The following is a 16,152-nucleotide window of genomic DNA, read 5'->3' on the forward strand; positions in this document are numbered from 1 at the left end:
CTGAATTTTTTTGACATTACTTATTTATGCCTTATTAAAAAATTAAGTTACGCAACTTAGCAAGAAAAACATATAAGCTCCGTTTTGTTTAATATATGATTATATATAACAAAAGAAAGACTATAAGTTACATAAAAAAATTCAGACACAAAATTATACATAATAAATAAAAATTTACTTGAAATATACATTTACCTCGCTTTATTCTACCATCTAGATCAGCCGCACCTTGAGGAATGACCGAATGAATAAAGATGTGCCTTTGCTCAGAGATAGCTCCTTGCTCAGTTCCTTGCTAAAAAATCGTTAAGTAATTATTAATACATAAATACTAATATTTTTAAAAATAAATAATAATTAGGAAATTACTTTCCAACATTACACAGTTTTTTAATGCAGTTTCAAATAAAGATAAATCAAATAATTTAGAACTACCAAATAGAAATCTAAACTTGTAACAATTTAAATAAATTTTGTAACACTTCCAGGAGGTTCTGCTCTCCAACCCTCGTAATTTCTTCACATTCATCATTGTTTCTTTCTTCTTAAACGTAAATATTTCCCACAAGAAAGCTGAAATTTTGTTCATGTTTTAATTGTAATGAAATATAAGATTTCCTAGATTTTAAAAAATTATCATCTGTACTTACATAAACCTAAGGAATACAGATTGTGAGACTCAATAAAAGTAATTTTACACATTGAAGACATTTATAATAGTTCAAAACGGGGTCGTTTTTTATTGTTATTTATTAAAAAACAGAATAAAATCCCAAAAAAAAGCACTTAAATTTGCAACAACTTTAAAAAAAATAGGAAGTTGGAAGAAATCTGTCTTTAAAATAATAAAAAATGGTCCAATCAGTAAATTAAATTTCAACTATGTAGTTACATTTTAGCGGACAGTAAATCGATAAACATGTTTTGTACTTTTCTCAGTTTTTAGATTTTTTAAAGTATAAAATTTTATTACAGTTTAAACTGCTGAAAACCTATTTGGATGATGCTGAAAAATTCTTTTAACGTTAATTGCACAAAAACAAAGATACTTATCAAACATTTAAAACGAAGCAAAAGTATATACTATTTAACTATTACCTAACAAAAACTGTTGATTGCAGAATTGTACTGGCATAATTCTGATACGAAGAATTAATATAGAACCTAAATAACTGCACGATTTATACCTCAAATTATGATTAGGTGGCAGCATGGCATTTTACATGCATCGGAAGATATTGCTAAGTAGAGTAAATATCCCTATATAGTTTATTTGTGAAAATTAAATAAAAGTGATTAAAAGCAAATCTGGAATTTTCCCCTTCCCTGTCTCCACCCCTACGACTATTGAGTTAAGAAGCATATTCCTTGTTGTTCAGTGTTAGTTTTGCTATAAAAATTATTTAAGTTGTTTTGAACGATTTGATTTGTTACCAGAAAATAAAAAATTATCTGAACTTATAAATTTTAAAAAAAAATCTTACATAAATGTTTAAGCCCAAAGAGCCATTTTTTTTGTCCAACACAACATGAAACACTTCACCAGGTAAGAGGAAGTTGTCGTCCACATTTTCAGACAGCTCAGAGTAGAGCTCACTTTCCGAAATATCTTCCTTGCTGAGATTTGAAGACACAGGCTCAGATTCATATTTCAGTTGGGAAGCTATTATGTCCGGAATGTTGTCCCGTGGACGATGCCCATTCAATCCATTGTTGGTCTCTTCTTTCCAGGAATGGTCACTGATGAGCTTTGTGGCATGGTTTAGAGTCAAATCAGGAACATCAAAGTTGACTGGCTTATTTTGATCCACCCACTTCTTTCGAGGTTGAGGAATCGGCATGTTTTCAGATTTAACTGAAATAGAAAATATGAAATTAAATGATTTTGCTTAAAATTTCTTTCAGTTTTGTTATTATACAGGGCAAATTTGAAGTCAAAGACAATGAATACTAAAGTTTAATGGTCTATACAATATAAAAATACCAGCTTGAGAATTAATATAATATAAAGTATAAGATAATATAAAGTATAAGATTATATAAAGTATAAGAGTAGCTGAAATGTTAGCTTTTTTATTTTTATAAGGCAAACTTTAGATGCTATAGTGAATGTTTAAAATGTCAAAAGGTGTTCATTTCACTAGATCCTGAAAGAGAAACAATTGGCAAAAGCAAAACGTGAATAAAGCGCAAAAGTACATTCTATACTTTTATTTGTGCTTCATTCATGCTGTTTTGCTTTATATATAAATACTGCAAAGTATACCCTTTTGCTTACTAGAACAAATATTAAGGGTTGAACCAAATGTTCAAAATGTAATTTTTCTCTTTCAAATTGGAAATGCAACTTTCTCTACATTCTAATGCTATTTTTGTGCTTTTCAGGGACAAAATCATGAACTTCTTTTGGTTTTCTCTTCTCCAATACAGGTCTCGATGACTTTTTCTTGTCGGGTATTTATCGAATTGTCTTGAAATGGAGATTTAATTAAGTCACCATTGAGGTATCAGGTATTGTTATGTCAGGAGATTTCTTATAAAACATTTCAATGCCGTGAGAACAAGACAAAACAAAAAATAACCCTTAAAACTTGAATATTTGAGCATAACATCCTCTTGAACAACAAAATGGGTCAAAAACTAGTTTTTGATTACAAGATCACCGATGCCAGTTAATATACATTTGAAACTGTTTGCATTGTGAACTGAAGGGAGGTGTGGAATTTTAAAAAGTTTTTGTTTAATTATGGACCATTCAACCTAAATGTACATGGCTTTTAACACACCCTGTATAAATATGAAGAAGGAATCATAAAGAAAATATAATTTTTAAGATTAACCAACTAAATAAATATCAAACTCAGCAACGAAACATTTAAAAATGCTTAAAAAAAGTTAAAAAGAAATTTTGTAAGGCTTACTAGACTAAAAGTAAGACTTCATTGAAATTATACTCAGAAACTATTTGAGTGATTCTGCTCAAATTTTCGATTTTGACAGTTACAATTACTCAGTTTCAAATGAAGTTGGAATTTGTACAGCTTACAGCTCAAAAGTATTTCAGTCCTTAATAAAATAATAATAAAAAAATAACAAATTGTATAAAAATCTTTTATTTTGAATAAAATTATCTATAGGCAGACCAGTTTTAATTACTTGTAAAAATGTCTTTATTCAGTTTCATTTCTAACAATATGGTAAAATGCATCAAGAAGTATTAGTAGCATTAAGGAAACAAAACATTTGACTGCTCACTTTCCTGACCAGGATCATATTTTGACGATTGCTACTACCACTTCTAACATTTTGAAGGTAAAAAATTGGAATGAATCGGAAAGCGTTACTACAGCCATAAGCTACTGTTCATTAGATTAATTGTTGTTCAAATGCTCTGTTTCTTATTATCATTATTTTACACTCTGCAAATATCTAAAAATCAGTGATATCAATAAGAATTTTTTTTTTGTTTCTTGCTATTTTATCATTTTACATTGATTTAAAATTTTGATGAAAACTGAACACTTTCCTTGCATATGAATATTTTAAAACTTGTATGTTGTTTGTAAATTTCAAAAGCAATTGATATTTCAGATTGTAATTCTAGTCTAATTATAAGGGATTACCATACATCTAGGAGAATAAGTGGACCCTTATTTCTGATTATGAGATAGCTAATTTCTGATATGTCTGGTGTATAAGTCTATCTCTAAATAACGCATAAGAAGTAAAAAACCATACAAAATTAAATCTAAAATATTAAAGTAAAAAATATTGTTCTCTTTGGAAATCTTTTAAAAAGTGTGTATTTTGAATTCTTCGGATGACAGTAAAGACAATTTTTTGAAGGACTCAGTGGATAAGGAAAAAGTAGAATCCACCAGAGAGAGGAATCTGTATGGCAACATTGCTAACGTTATTAAATCTAACAAATATATTCTGGAAACTTTAAATTCGTAGTTTTACGATACATTTTAAAATTGTCAATTAATTGTTTTAAAATTTTTATTTGAAATAATTTTGAATAAATTATCTCAACTTCTTTATCTAAATTTTTCTTTCTGGGTAAAGTGGTATGAATCACTAGGTGCTATGTTTATAAAAACAATTCAGAGCTGAATGGAATGGATCGATGAAACAATGGATTAAATTAATTGCAAAATTACATATATTATGAATTTATAAGAGATTTGTCAGTTTTACAGAAATGCCAGCTGCTCTACTTTTCAGTAAATTATTTTATAATTGAGAATTAAGAAGTAAAGACTGGGTTAAGATTCGGGTTTGCCAACACATTAAGAGACTAACCTCGTAATAACCAGCACTAAGTTATGCTTCATATGAAATATTTTATTATTTATGAGAAATGGTACACACAACAACTTAAAATCAAATTTACTAAACACAGAATTATACAACAAAATAAAAATATTTTTATTACCACGGAAAAAAAAATCCTCATAAAAGGGAACATAATTATTTTATAATTGTAGAGTAGAGAATTAAGAATTAAAGATTGAATTATTTAAGTTAAGCTTGACAACATTTTAAGAAACTAACCACAAAATAGCTAGAACAAAGTCAGATTTTATATGAATTTTTTAATTATTTATGAAAAGTAGTATGCAACTAACTTAAAATCAACCCGAGAATCATATATAGAAACATATTTTGATTACCACTAGCATAAAGATTTGTTGTTGTTGTTAATTTACGTCGCACTAGAGCTGCACAATGGGCTATTGGCGACGGTCTGGGAAGCATCCCGGAGGATGATCCTAAGACATGCCATCACAATTTTAATCCTCTGCGGAGGGGGTGGCACCCCCGCTTCGGTAGCTCGACGACCTGCACGCGGAGTCGAGCACTTTACGGTAGCACAGTTTAACGAGGACCAATACCGCACACCCTCGGTCCCTACGCGAAATGATCCAAGTGGTCACCCACCCGCACACTGACCGTAGCCAGTGATGCTTGACTTCGGTGATCTGCAGGGAACCGTGTCTTAACGATCAGTCCACTGCGGGACCTAGCATAAAGCAAAGCAAATGAGAATCTCTTCTACATTTCCTAAATAATAATATAATAATAAAGAAATAAATAATAATAATTATTTAAAAATAAATCTTACAGTCAGAACTTTCTATAGCTGTGGATATGACTTTTTCTTCATCCCCACAAATCCAAGCTTTTGCTTTTGTAAAAGGCTTCTGTAATTATAAATAATATCAGATCCTTAATTATGATTTTACAAATAATATTAAAAAGCAGTTATAAGACAGGGATTCCTACTTGCAGAAAAATGCACTGTAAAACTTTATTAAAATGCGTAATATTATGTAATAACTGAATTTGATCCTCAACAATTTTTAAGTAACTGTCTTATACTATTTTGTGTGTATATTTCAAAAAGTAATTTTCACTCATTATCTAAATAAGAGAAAAATTTATAGTTTATGAATAATAATTAACGGCATGCTAAGAGACTATCACTGAGCATACAGTTTTTCTATAATTTATACTGAAAATTATTAGAAAATAAACAGTTAAAGATTCATTGTATTTTTTAAATAAATACTTTTAAAAAAATTAAAATCACTTAAAAATAAGCATAATCAAGTAAATATTTATAATAGTAATGAGAATTAAACCTATTAACACAGATAATTTTCGATTGTAATTAATATTTTAACAGTTAATTTTTCAGAATAAAAAGACAGTGTTTTTAAGGGATGGTGGCTTATTTTTGCAAATAGGGTGCATTTATAGGAATCAAGGGGCAGGTAGAGTAGGCCACTTTCCAAAAAACGCTTAGGGAGGGGAAAAAAAAACAACTTAATATTAAGTGGAAAGACAAGTTAAAAAAAATAACTGAAATAAGAAGTTCTCTAAACAACTATTATAGAAATAAAACTTTGACAAGGAATGTTTACAGAACTACTTTGTTGACTAACCAACAAGTTAGCCCCCATTTATCCAATGGGTGCATAGCATAAATTCCATGTTAGAATGCATAGCGCTCAATTGATTGAGGCTTAGACAAAATTGTTTAGTTGTCCCGTTTTGCTAAAAATAAAGATCAGAATCGATACAGTTAATTCTTTACAAAAAAAAATTATAAAGGTTAAAGAGCTGTTGTTATACACTTCATTATAAAATGTGTAATTTCATAATATAAATGCCTAACATTTTGTAGGGCTGAATAAATTTTAATCTTACAAACAGCTGAGCTACTAAAGCTGCTGACATACAAAGTGGTAGTTTTCTAAATAATAACAAAGAAAAATGTAATTGTTGTAAGGTAAAATAACTATCTCTTCTCCATGAACAAACTAGTAAATATTATAATTAACTCTTATATTTACAGTAAATATAAAATAGCAAACAATCTGAAGTAAAGCATTAACTTATACTAGTTAAATACTGAATTAAAAAGAATTATCAAAAGCAAAACTGGTGTATTGTAAGTGAATTTGATTATTTACAATTTAAATACTTAACATTATTAAATTAACAGGTAAATTAAGTTAATAATTAAAAACATAAGTCAGTGTTTTCCCTACAGCGCGAGAACGCGAGAATCTCGCATATTTTTTTCCTTTCTCGCAATAAAAAGTGATTAAAGCGAGAAGTTCGCGCACTCTATTAATCAATTTCAAAATGCACGAATTTTGGAAAAAATTTCGTCTTTTGCAATTTTGAATAAAATCCGTTTCACTTTTCTTCCTTGATCTTTCATTATTTTGAACATCGGTCCTTGTATCTAGCTTCCCTATTTATAAGTATTGTTCAGAACCGGTGCGAACAGCAGAACACCACCCCCCGAACCACGGAATCCCTTTCAGAACACATTTCTCTGCAACCACGTGTTCACCGAAGGTAAGGTTTCTTCATGTAAGACGTTTGCATTTTTTGTGCATGAATGTAAGATGGACAAATACCTTGTTAAGGCGACATCTTCTACTCCGTAACGGACAATTGAAAATGAAACAAATGTCGGTAGAAGCGGTCAAAACGAAATAAATACGGATATTTTTCAGCCAAATAAGTATAATAGCCGATGAAAAAGTAAATATAGAACATTTTCCATATGATGATGCAGCAAAAATACTCAATTAGAAGATGTGAAAAATGTATTATAATTAAAGAAATAATTTTTTTTCCAAGTCTATTCGTGTTTTTTTAATTTTTAGAAATCTCACTTAACTTTTTGAAATCTCACCCTGTTTTTGAGAAAGGGTGAGAAATTCTCTCCCATTTTTTTCTGCAATGAATACACTGCATAAGTACAGTAAAATTTTATAAAAAAAACTTAATATTTTACAAAAATTAGAAATTTTATACAGTATTTTTGTTTACATACCAAGGATCAAAACATATTTTCTTTTATATTGTGAATTAAGTAGTCTTAACCACATTATTAAATATTTAAAAAAAATTACATATTTTCAAATGAATACAAAATATCAACATTAAATTTATTACCTCAATCACTTCTTTCTCAATGAAATTTGGAATGCCGTTAACTTTATTCGCCTTTGCAACAACAAGTTCAACAGGATTAGCAGAGTGTTGCAAAAGATCAACCACAGTCATGAAATTGTCATGTTGAACATCTGTTCCATTCACAAACATAATTTGGTCACCTAATGGTAAATAAAATTCATCATTTAGCATTTTATTCATCACCAACATTCATCTATGAAAAGGTACCCCAACATAGAATTGAGTTAACAAGTCTTATATACTAGTGAATTGGAAGTGAATAATTGCAGCGGTGGACACTCTACAGTACTCCCCCACCAGAATTATATCTGTGATACAATTTGATGAACGGATACCACTAGTTGATTCATGGCTGTTTTGTGAGAAGTCCGGAGAGCTGTATTAAGATCACTGTACTTTTAAATGCTGATCCTGAGAACTGTATGTGGATAATGTCAATGTTACAGTCACAAGTCAATTGTTCAATGGGGACCATTGAGCAATTGACTATCCATTGTTGTAGGCGTATTCAAATTGAAGAGGGAGATTCTGTCAAGGTAGGCATCACGTCTGAAGGTCACCAATGTGGGGAGATTACAGGGATGAGATTAGCCAAAAGGCAAAAAAGCTGAATTTCCACGATAGTAAATTTTACGCAAGCGCAACCCTTTACTAATAAATTCCAGACAGTTTAAGGTAATAAATAATGTGTTGACATACAATTGTGTACTAATCTATTATTATATAAATGATTACATTGATATTTAACATTTAGTGAAAATAAAAATTACCAATTGAAAAAATAAAGCTGGAATTGAAAAATAAAGCTACCTCAGTTCACATGAGAGACAATTATTACTTGAAAAACTACCTGGTTTAGCAAATAAAAACTACTGAGAATTTACATTAATATTTCATTTCTTTTAATAAATACTGTTATGTGATTCATAGCAAATACATCAATACAAAAAGGCGTAAATACGAATCACAATATCGGATTTTTAAATCTCGTAAATAAGAATCGCAACATACAATATTCAAATCGCGTGAATAAGAATCGCAACACGCAAATATGAAAAGCTTTGTTTGATATTAAAATTGTGTGAATAAGATCAAGATATTAGCAGATTCCAGGCTTGTGAGAAGCAGCGTCGTTTGAACTACAAAAATCAGATCTATCTGGAGGGCGGGTAAAAAATTCGGAAAATCTTATCTGCTGCGAGTAAATGGAGACAAAATAGCTAAAATTAGTAAAAATGAGAAAGGATTGATAGCTATGTAGTTTGAATCTTCTGTTTCTCTTTGAAAATCGGTGAATTTTCTGAAAAAGCGGAATACTTATTAAAAAAAGTGAAATTTTTAGAAAAATCTGAATTTTTGATAAAAAAAAAAAAAAAAGCTGAAATTCAAGAGATAAAAGTGAAAAAAGCGGAGATCCGCTAAAAAGCGGAAAAATCTCATCCCTGAGATTAGATATTGACAATGTCAACCTTCTATGAAAAGATACCTCAACATAGAATCGAGTTAATATGTCTTAAATACTAGTAAATTGGAATTTGATAATTGTAGTGATAGACACGCTACAATCTATAAGAAATAAATGAACATATAGTCTTACCAGGACTGATATTGCCGTCTTGATCAGCAGGGCTACCAGGGTGTACAGATTCTACAAAAGCACCGTGCAAGACTGTCTCATAGGTATTTCCACACGTTATAACCATACCAAAACCATATTTGCTATCCTTCTGCAGTTTCACTAATTTCATGCTACGTTTTTCACATGTGGTTCTCGGTATTGTGTGAGGAATTTTAGTTCGCAGTTCTGGAAGAACAAAAATAAGAATATAATTTCATATATATTTTTTTATTTCTAATAAAATACAGAAAATTTTGTAATGGTGAAAATGGGTACATCAAAATCTAAAATTATGAAGAAAAAAAAAGTTCTTTAAGAAATTTCTTTAAAAGCAGTTTCCTGCTGTTTTTTAAAAAAAAAAAACTGCCCAAGAAAGAGGTGAATTAAGTTTTATTTTGCATAACATTTTAAAGTGAGACAGGACAATTTTTGGGGCAAATTGTTTTTAATTATTAAATCAAAGATTATAGAATAATTATTTAATTATAGAATAATTATTTAAATCAGGGGTTCGTAAAGCGTGAAGAATCTGCAACTTAAAAATTGACATTATTGATTTGAGAAGCAATGCAATAAAACAGCAAGCATCATTGCACTTAATTCACTATACCTTCGATTACCGTAATTTCTCAATGTATGTTTAATATTACTTATGCTTAGAATATTATAAGTAATTTAAAATAAATAACTTGATTGGATTTTAAGTATGAGTTCAATTAAATATGTTTATATCCTCAGCACATAGTGTTATCTAACACATGCAAAACATATTAAATAAAATAATAAACATATCAAAAACAAATATATAGGACTGGGGTGTCTTAAAGTTATTTTAATTTTGTAAGGGTGGCACATCTTGAAAATGCTTGGAAACTTCTGAAATAAATATTTTATTTCAGATATTATAAATAATATATATATATATATATATATATATATATATATATATATATATATATATATATATATATATATATATATATATATATATATATATATATATATATATATATATATATATATTTTATTCTGAAATAAATAATTTATTTTTGGAATAGTTTTTCACTAAAATGAGCTAATTTCACTAAAATGACAGCGTGCAGCAATTTCTCATCAAGCGTCAAGAATTAAGAATAGATATTTTCTTATCATAAGGGAGAACGGAAGGGGGGGGGTGAAAGAAAAAGACATAAGATCGAGAAATAAATGTGAAAAATTAATGACCAAAACATCTACTTTTATTGGGCAGAAATTCGTGATTATATGAAAGAGCGTGAGAGATAAAAACACACGCAATTCCTGCAAAACAATTGGATAAGAACGAAAATAAACAAGAATTTAAAAAAGAAAAACAATTCGAAGCTCCACGGCTTTGCATCTCTCGCACGAAAAGACAGTAGAAAAAGAAAGAAATAAAAAAAAACTTTGCTCAGAAGGAAAGTCCATAGGACCATGACCTTGGACCAGCCGAGATCGCCAAATCAACAAAGCGTAGACCAAAGGCCAAGGTTAAATTACTTTCGTATTTTTTAAGTTGTTTTGGAAGTTAACAATTAAAATAATCAGAAATTTATTAAATTTATTCAAATGGTTGGAGATAAATAGTGAATTGCATTTTACCTGATATTAAAAAAATTTAAGATTTAAAAATACGTTCGAAAAAATCCTATCCAAAGAAATTTATCTTCGTCGGCGAGCCCGATTTATTTTTAGACATTAAAAAAATCTCAGACTTTTTCAGGTTTTGAAGATCAGAAATTTAAACCAAAATTTAAAGTGATTTATCGGCTGCAAGATCAGAAACCCTCTTTGTAAACTGTATGTTTAAAAGGGGTAAAAAAGTTAATGAAAATTTAACCATGTGTCCGAGACAGACTCATGTTTAGTTACTGCACAGCTCTCATATTGCTTTATCTCGGAAGTTTTATTTGAATTGTTTTAATATAAATGTTTTTAAAAATGATTCAATTTGATATTATTCACCATTAATAACAAAAAAAGAAGAGATTCACCATTAATAAAAAGTTGTATTATGGCAATGCCAACCAGCCAAACACCGTTGTTACACAATCTGTGTTACTCTCTTTTGGAACTTAATCAGACAAAAATTGCCAAAATCGTAGATCTCCCAAACCATCTTCTATCACACGATTATTGAATTATCACCAAAACCCACTTCTGATTTCTAAAATCAGAGGTAGTACGGAAAAAGCAGAATATATAAAAGAACTTAGTAGCACCTAACATATGTTCCATTAACAATTTATGAACTTATAACACTGTTACTGTGCATATGATAGTTCAAAAAAAGTAGCTGAATTAACTCTGTTTTAAAATAAAATACTTTACATATAATTGTCAGTGATTTGTCACTGATAAAAATTTAAATGTGCAAAATGGAATAATTCAGGCAACTTCTTTGATTGCCATTCCAAGCGTTCTGCTACTTTTTAAATCTTAGAACTAAAATTCTTTCGTTAAAAAAAAAGAAAGATTTTTATTCTGTTTGGTATGTGTGTGCTTACTATATTTACTTCTATACATTTACTATTACCGTCGTTTAAATTTAAGAGAAACTACTTATAATCGACTTTCATTCACAATATGTTCGCTAATCATGATGTATTTACGCAATTACATTTATAAGTGGAATTTATGATTAACATTAAAAAAAAAATCTTATTTGTACTTAATCATAATTAATTGAATGAAAGTCTTCCCATGGAGAAAAAGATCTTGGCTAATAGCCCATTGTTGAAAATCAGTGACTCTTAAGCCAATGCGTGAAAGGGAAATTGTATTCGATTAGCCTCTCACTTATCGATTCAAGTTGATTATTGAATCGATATTATTGATGGGAGATTCTTATACCTTGTAACATAATTATTTAGCATTACTCCATCATTAAATTTACATAAACCTTTCTGATTCAGCTTTAGTTAATTGTGTTGGGCTTAACTCTTCCCTTTCATTACATTTGGAGGTTTGTTATCTCCTTTTGACGTGTCGAATAGTGTGAGGTTATAAATTGTTGCTTGTCAAACCATTGCATACCAATTCAGTCTTTGGGATGACTTATTTAAATAATTGTCCTCCTAATGATCAATTGTAGATCATAAATCTCTTTGTTCATTACTTCATTGCATTTTAAGTTTTGCCGTGCACATGCACCGTTCAAGGTTTTTAGACGGATGTATACTTTCCCATTGAAAGAGCTCTTCAGTAACATCTCAACTCAGTACTTGAAAAATATAAGGGGGTCTAAGCCAGCGGTTCTTAAGTGGTGTTCCGCGAATCCCTTGGGTACCCTCCCGAAAAGAACAAAGGTGGATTCTCGGCTCGGGAGAATACCACCCCTAGATATTTGTTCCCCCTTAGATAATTAAATTGTATTTAAACTTCAATACTCATTATTTGATATTTATTAAGTTTTCTGTGTTTTATCTCACATTATATCTTATAAATGTTTACTTGAGCTGTACACCACAGCATACTATTTCAGCCACCAACTGCCACATTTTACTCCGAATATCTATGCTATTTAGTCCCCGTTGCCCTAGGGCAAATTACAGATTTAGAAGTTGAAGAAGTCTTCGCCGATTACCATATCAAGTGTCAAGCCTTGGGTATCGCGTAAGATTTAATGGGGACCAAGAGTTAGGACATTTGTTAAGCAGTTCTTTTCCATTTTTTTAAAACCTGTTATTATATTTAAATCTCATCCATTTTTTATTTAATATTCCGGTTGTTTTTGCAAAATTGTTTAAGGTAAAAAGATATAATTTTTCTATTAATAATGCATTTATGTTTCCCATCGCACTTTTAAAATCAAAATAAAATATATGAATTCTTTAACAAAGATTTATGTTTCCCCAATAATCATTTTCAACATTTAAAAAAAATTTTTTTTTTCTTCTAGTTTTCTTTAAACAGAAAAATATTAATTCGACTTATTTCACTCATTTTCAGCTTCTGTGTTTGCGTCAAAAAAAAAAATTGATTGCTAGACTAATTTCAGCTCCTTTATTGCAAATTCAACTGACGGACACAAAACCTAATTTAAGAAAGAATCCATACTTCTAAATATTTTCAAAATGAAGAATTTATTTATTGGTTATTTCTTTCACAATTGTTTTAACTGATTAACATTTCACTGATTGTTAACATTTTATTTATTTAATTGGGGTTCCAGGGAAAGAAGGTTGATCGTATAGGATTCCATGGTCGAAAAAAAAACTAGGTTTCATGAAGATATTTCGAGCAGATATGTTGCCACTTTATAGAGCGTTTATTTTGATTATTTTAATTTTATTCAAACTATTTTAATAAATTTGCAATATTTTAAATTGTTTTTTAATAACAAAAAAACAACGTTGATCCAAGTAATAATCGCCAACTTGGCAAGATTTCAAAAAAGTCGCCAACGGGTGGGCTATTCTAGGATTCCCCCCTGAAGTGCAACACCAATGAACTATATCAAAAATTGAACTGTTATCGAAAAAAAACAATCTATGAACGAGAACAGCTATAAGAGATATTTCTGGAACATTACATAATAAGTACACTACCTCAAACCTCTTTTAATTGTGGAACAAATGAAATAGTTCCAAGCATTAACCCTATCCTATCAGATTTAACATAGCTATTTCGCGTAAACTTTCCTCTAACTCGGCAAGTAATGCGGAAGGGAAAATAAAAATTACGATGAAAACCAGTTGAATTATGCAAAACTTCAACACCTCTCTTTAATAAAATGTTAATCGATTATTTGTAACACAACCAAAATCCACATACAGACAAAATAAGCCATTAATAAGACAAGGAAATCCGATTATTCTCACGATAAAATGACAGAGCAAATAAAATAGAATAAATAAAAAAGTGCTGGCAAAATATTGCTCCAAGCAAACTTTTTTTTAATTTTTATTCCTCATTCTTTACAATTTCAACATCATGTGAACTTTGTTAAAACGCGAATAAAATTCGTAAACGGATGTGAGCGCAAATAATAAGTGCCCCAATTCTTTATAGATTGGATAACAAGTGTTAAATGTCTTTGTTAAAAGCTTAAGAGAAACAAGTTAACGTATCGCTTTGGTCTTTCTTTTTTAAGAGTCAAATCGATTTCGGAGAAACGCTAGTTTTGAGGTGACGATTTTCAAAATACAACGAACCCATTTGCACCATGAATTCATTTTTAAAGAATACCCATTTGTTAGGATAGGATTTCGGTTATTTGAATACCCTTAAAAACTTATCTTAATAGAGATGAAAACTCAAATTTTTGATAGAGTGCGATGCACGAACTTGCTTACGAATTATTTTGCATCTGTTTTAAAATTTCATTTTGTTGCAACTGAAATTACAAACATAAATTAGTGTTAAATTGATCCCTCGCAACAATATACCTTGGCCCCAGTTGGACTAAAAATTGACTCAATATGGGTCTTATAACAACATGCACCGATAGACCAATATTAGGATATCTAGAATTTTTAATATTGGTCTTCTACAGGTCCAATATCGGCCTATATAGGGGTACTATATTAGCAGAATAATGAATTTAAAATATAAGGAGAATCTGGCAATTCTGGGTAAGGGTCGAAATTGGTTTTAAAGTGTCTAAAATATTGGAGGAATCGGTCAATTCTATATAGGCCCAATATTGGAAATATATCGGGTTTTTGAATCCTTATTAAGTCAAGATTCCTGAATATTGGTTCCATGAGGGCCCAAGTTATTTTTATGGTAGGGATATTTGCTAATTTTTTACTTATATCACGCTCTTTTTGCCTTTTAAATTTTGACCTTCATGGAGAATTAAGTTCGACATAGCAACTATATTATACAAGGTCAATATCTGTTATTGTATATGTTGTAAATGTATATTGAGGTCAATACCCTCAAATTATAGAATTAATAGGCATTAATTCCTATTTAGAATTAATACCAAAAATGAAGTAAATTAAAATATGAACATTTGTCATGGCAGAACAAGTGAGAAAAAAAAAGAATTACTAAAGAAAACAGGACTGAAAATATCAAAATCTGACAGATTGCAGTAGAAAACAGGAATTTAAAGTTGATTATTAGATTATCCCCTCAAGCTTCAACAGGTAATCAAACTGGTTTTTAAGTCCACTCATCAACAGTAAGTGTGGGGACTCGTGATGAAGTTTCTATTTACTTTCATACTATCTTCAAACTAAACAGATAATTTTAAAATTAGTTTCTTTCAGTTATTAAGTATGAAAAAATTTAAAAAATTACTAAGTGTAAAAAATCTCCATGACTATAAAATAAGTCATTTATTATAATTTATCACACCGCCTTATTTTTGGCTTTTTTGCCTTTGTGAATAATCGCCTAAATCTAAACATATCGATATCTGACGTGCTTGGATTTAAAAGACTTCTGGCATAAAAAAAAAAAAATAAATAAAATAAAAAAAAAACGAGCCCAAGCTCAACTTTTGTACCAAAATCTTTCCAATCAATTCTTGCTTTTTGTCTTATTGCTTGTAATAGTTCTGTTCGATGCCTGTAACAGAAATAATCGATTAGCATCAATAGCTTCCGCTATAGTCTTATTTATGTGTGACCTAAAGTACGAGTTCTCAATCTTTTTATTTATTACGCGGAACTTCATAAAAATAGATTATAACAGACATGTGGAATCTACAATGCATTATACCACACCCCAAAATCTGTTTTTAAGAAAGGAAAATAACTTCGCAACGTCGATGCAATAGTAGAACGAAATTAGTGCGAATTGATATGCACTTGGTCGCTTTAGTGAATGTTTTACTCAATTTCATTATTTCTTACACCAGAAAATACCGACATTCAGCTTGCACTGATGGTGAATGTTGAATAAAATATTTTATTAAATATTATTTTTAACTTACACCTGCAAATTTGACATTCAGTGTTCACCGATGATAATGAATATTTTTTTGAATGTCACTATTTTTCGCTTCCACATGCATATTCGACATTCAGCCTGCACTGATAATGAATGTTGAATGAAAT

General features: G+C 29.7%; 1 protein-coding gene across 1 annotated transcript in view; it reads right to left on the bottom strand.

Annotated features, from left to right (window-relative positions):
- Nucleotides 1–16,152, bottom strand: part of LOC107447617 (tyrosine-protein phosphatase non-receptor type 13) — a 167,913-nt gene that overhangs the window by 18,944 nt on the left and 132,817 nt on the right. Inside the window, exons 20-24 of the mRNA XM_087151783.1 lie at nt 9,101–9,307; nt 7,483–7,643; nt 5,129–5,207; nt 1,485–1,855; nt 196–295 (exon numbers count right to left, since the gene is read on the bottom strand). Coding sequence (XP_087007909.1) covers nt 196–295; nt 1,485–1,855; nt 5,129–5,207; nt 7,483–7,643; nt 9,101–9,307 — 918 coding nt within the window. The remainder of the gene's footprint in view (nt 1–195; nt 296–1,484; nt 1,856–5,128; nt 5,208–7,482; nt 7,644–9,100; nt 9,308–16,152) is intronic.

Source organism: Parasteatoda tepidariorum, chromosome 9 (genome assembly GCF_982258835.1).
Source record: "Parasteatoda tepidariorum strain Cologne lab strain chromosome 9, Ptep-v5.0, whole genome shotgun sequence".
Lineage (NCBI taxonomy): Eukaryota > Metazoa > Arthropoda > Arachnida > Araneae > Theridiidae > Parasteatoda > Parasteatoda tepidariorum.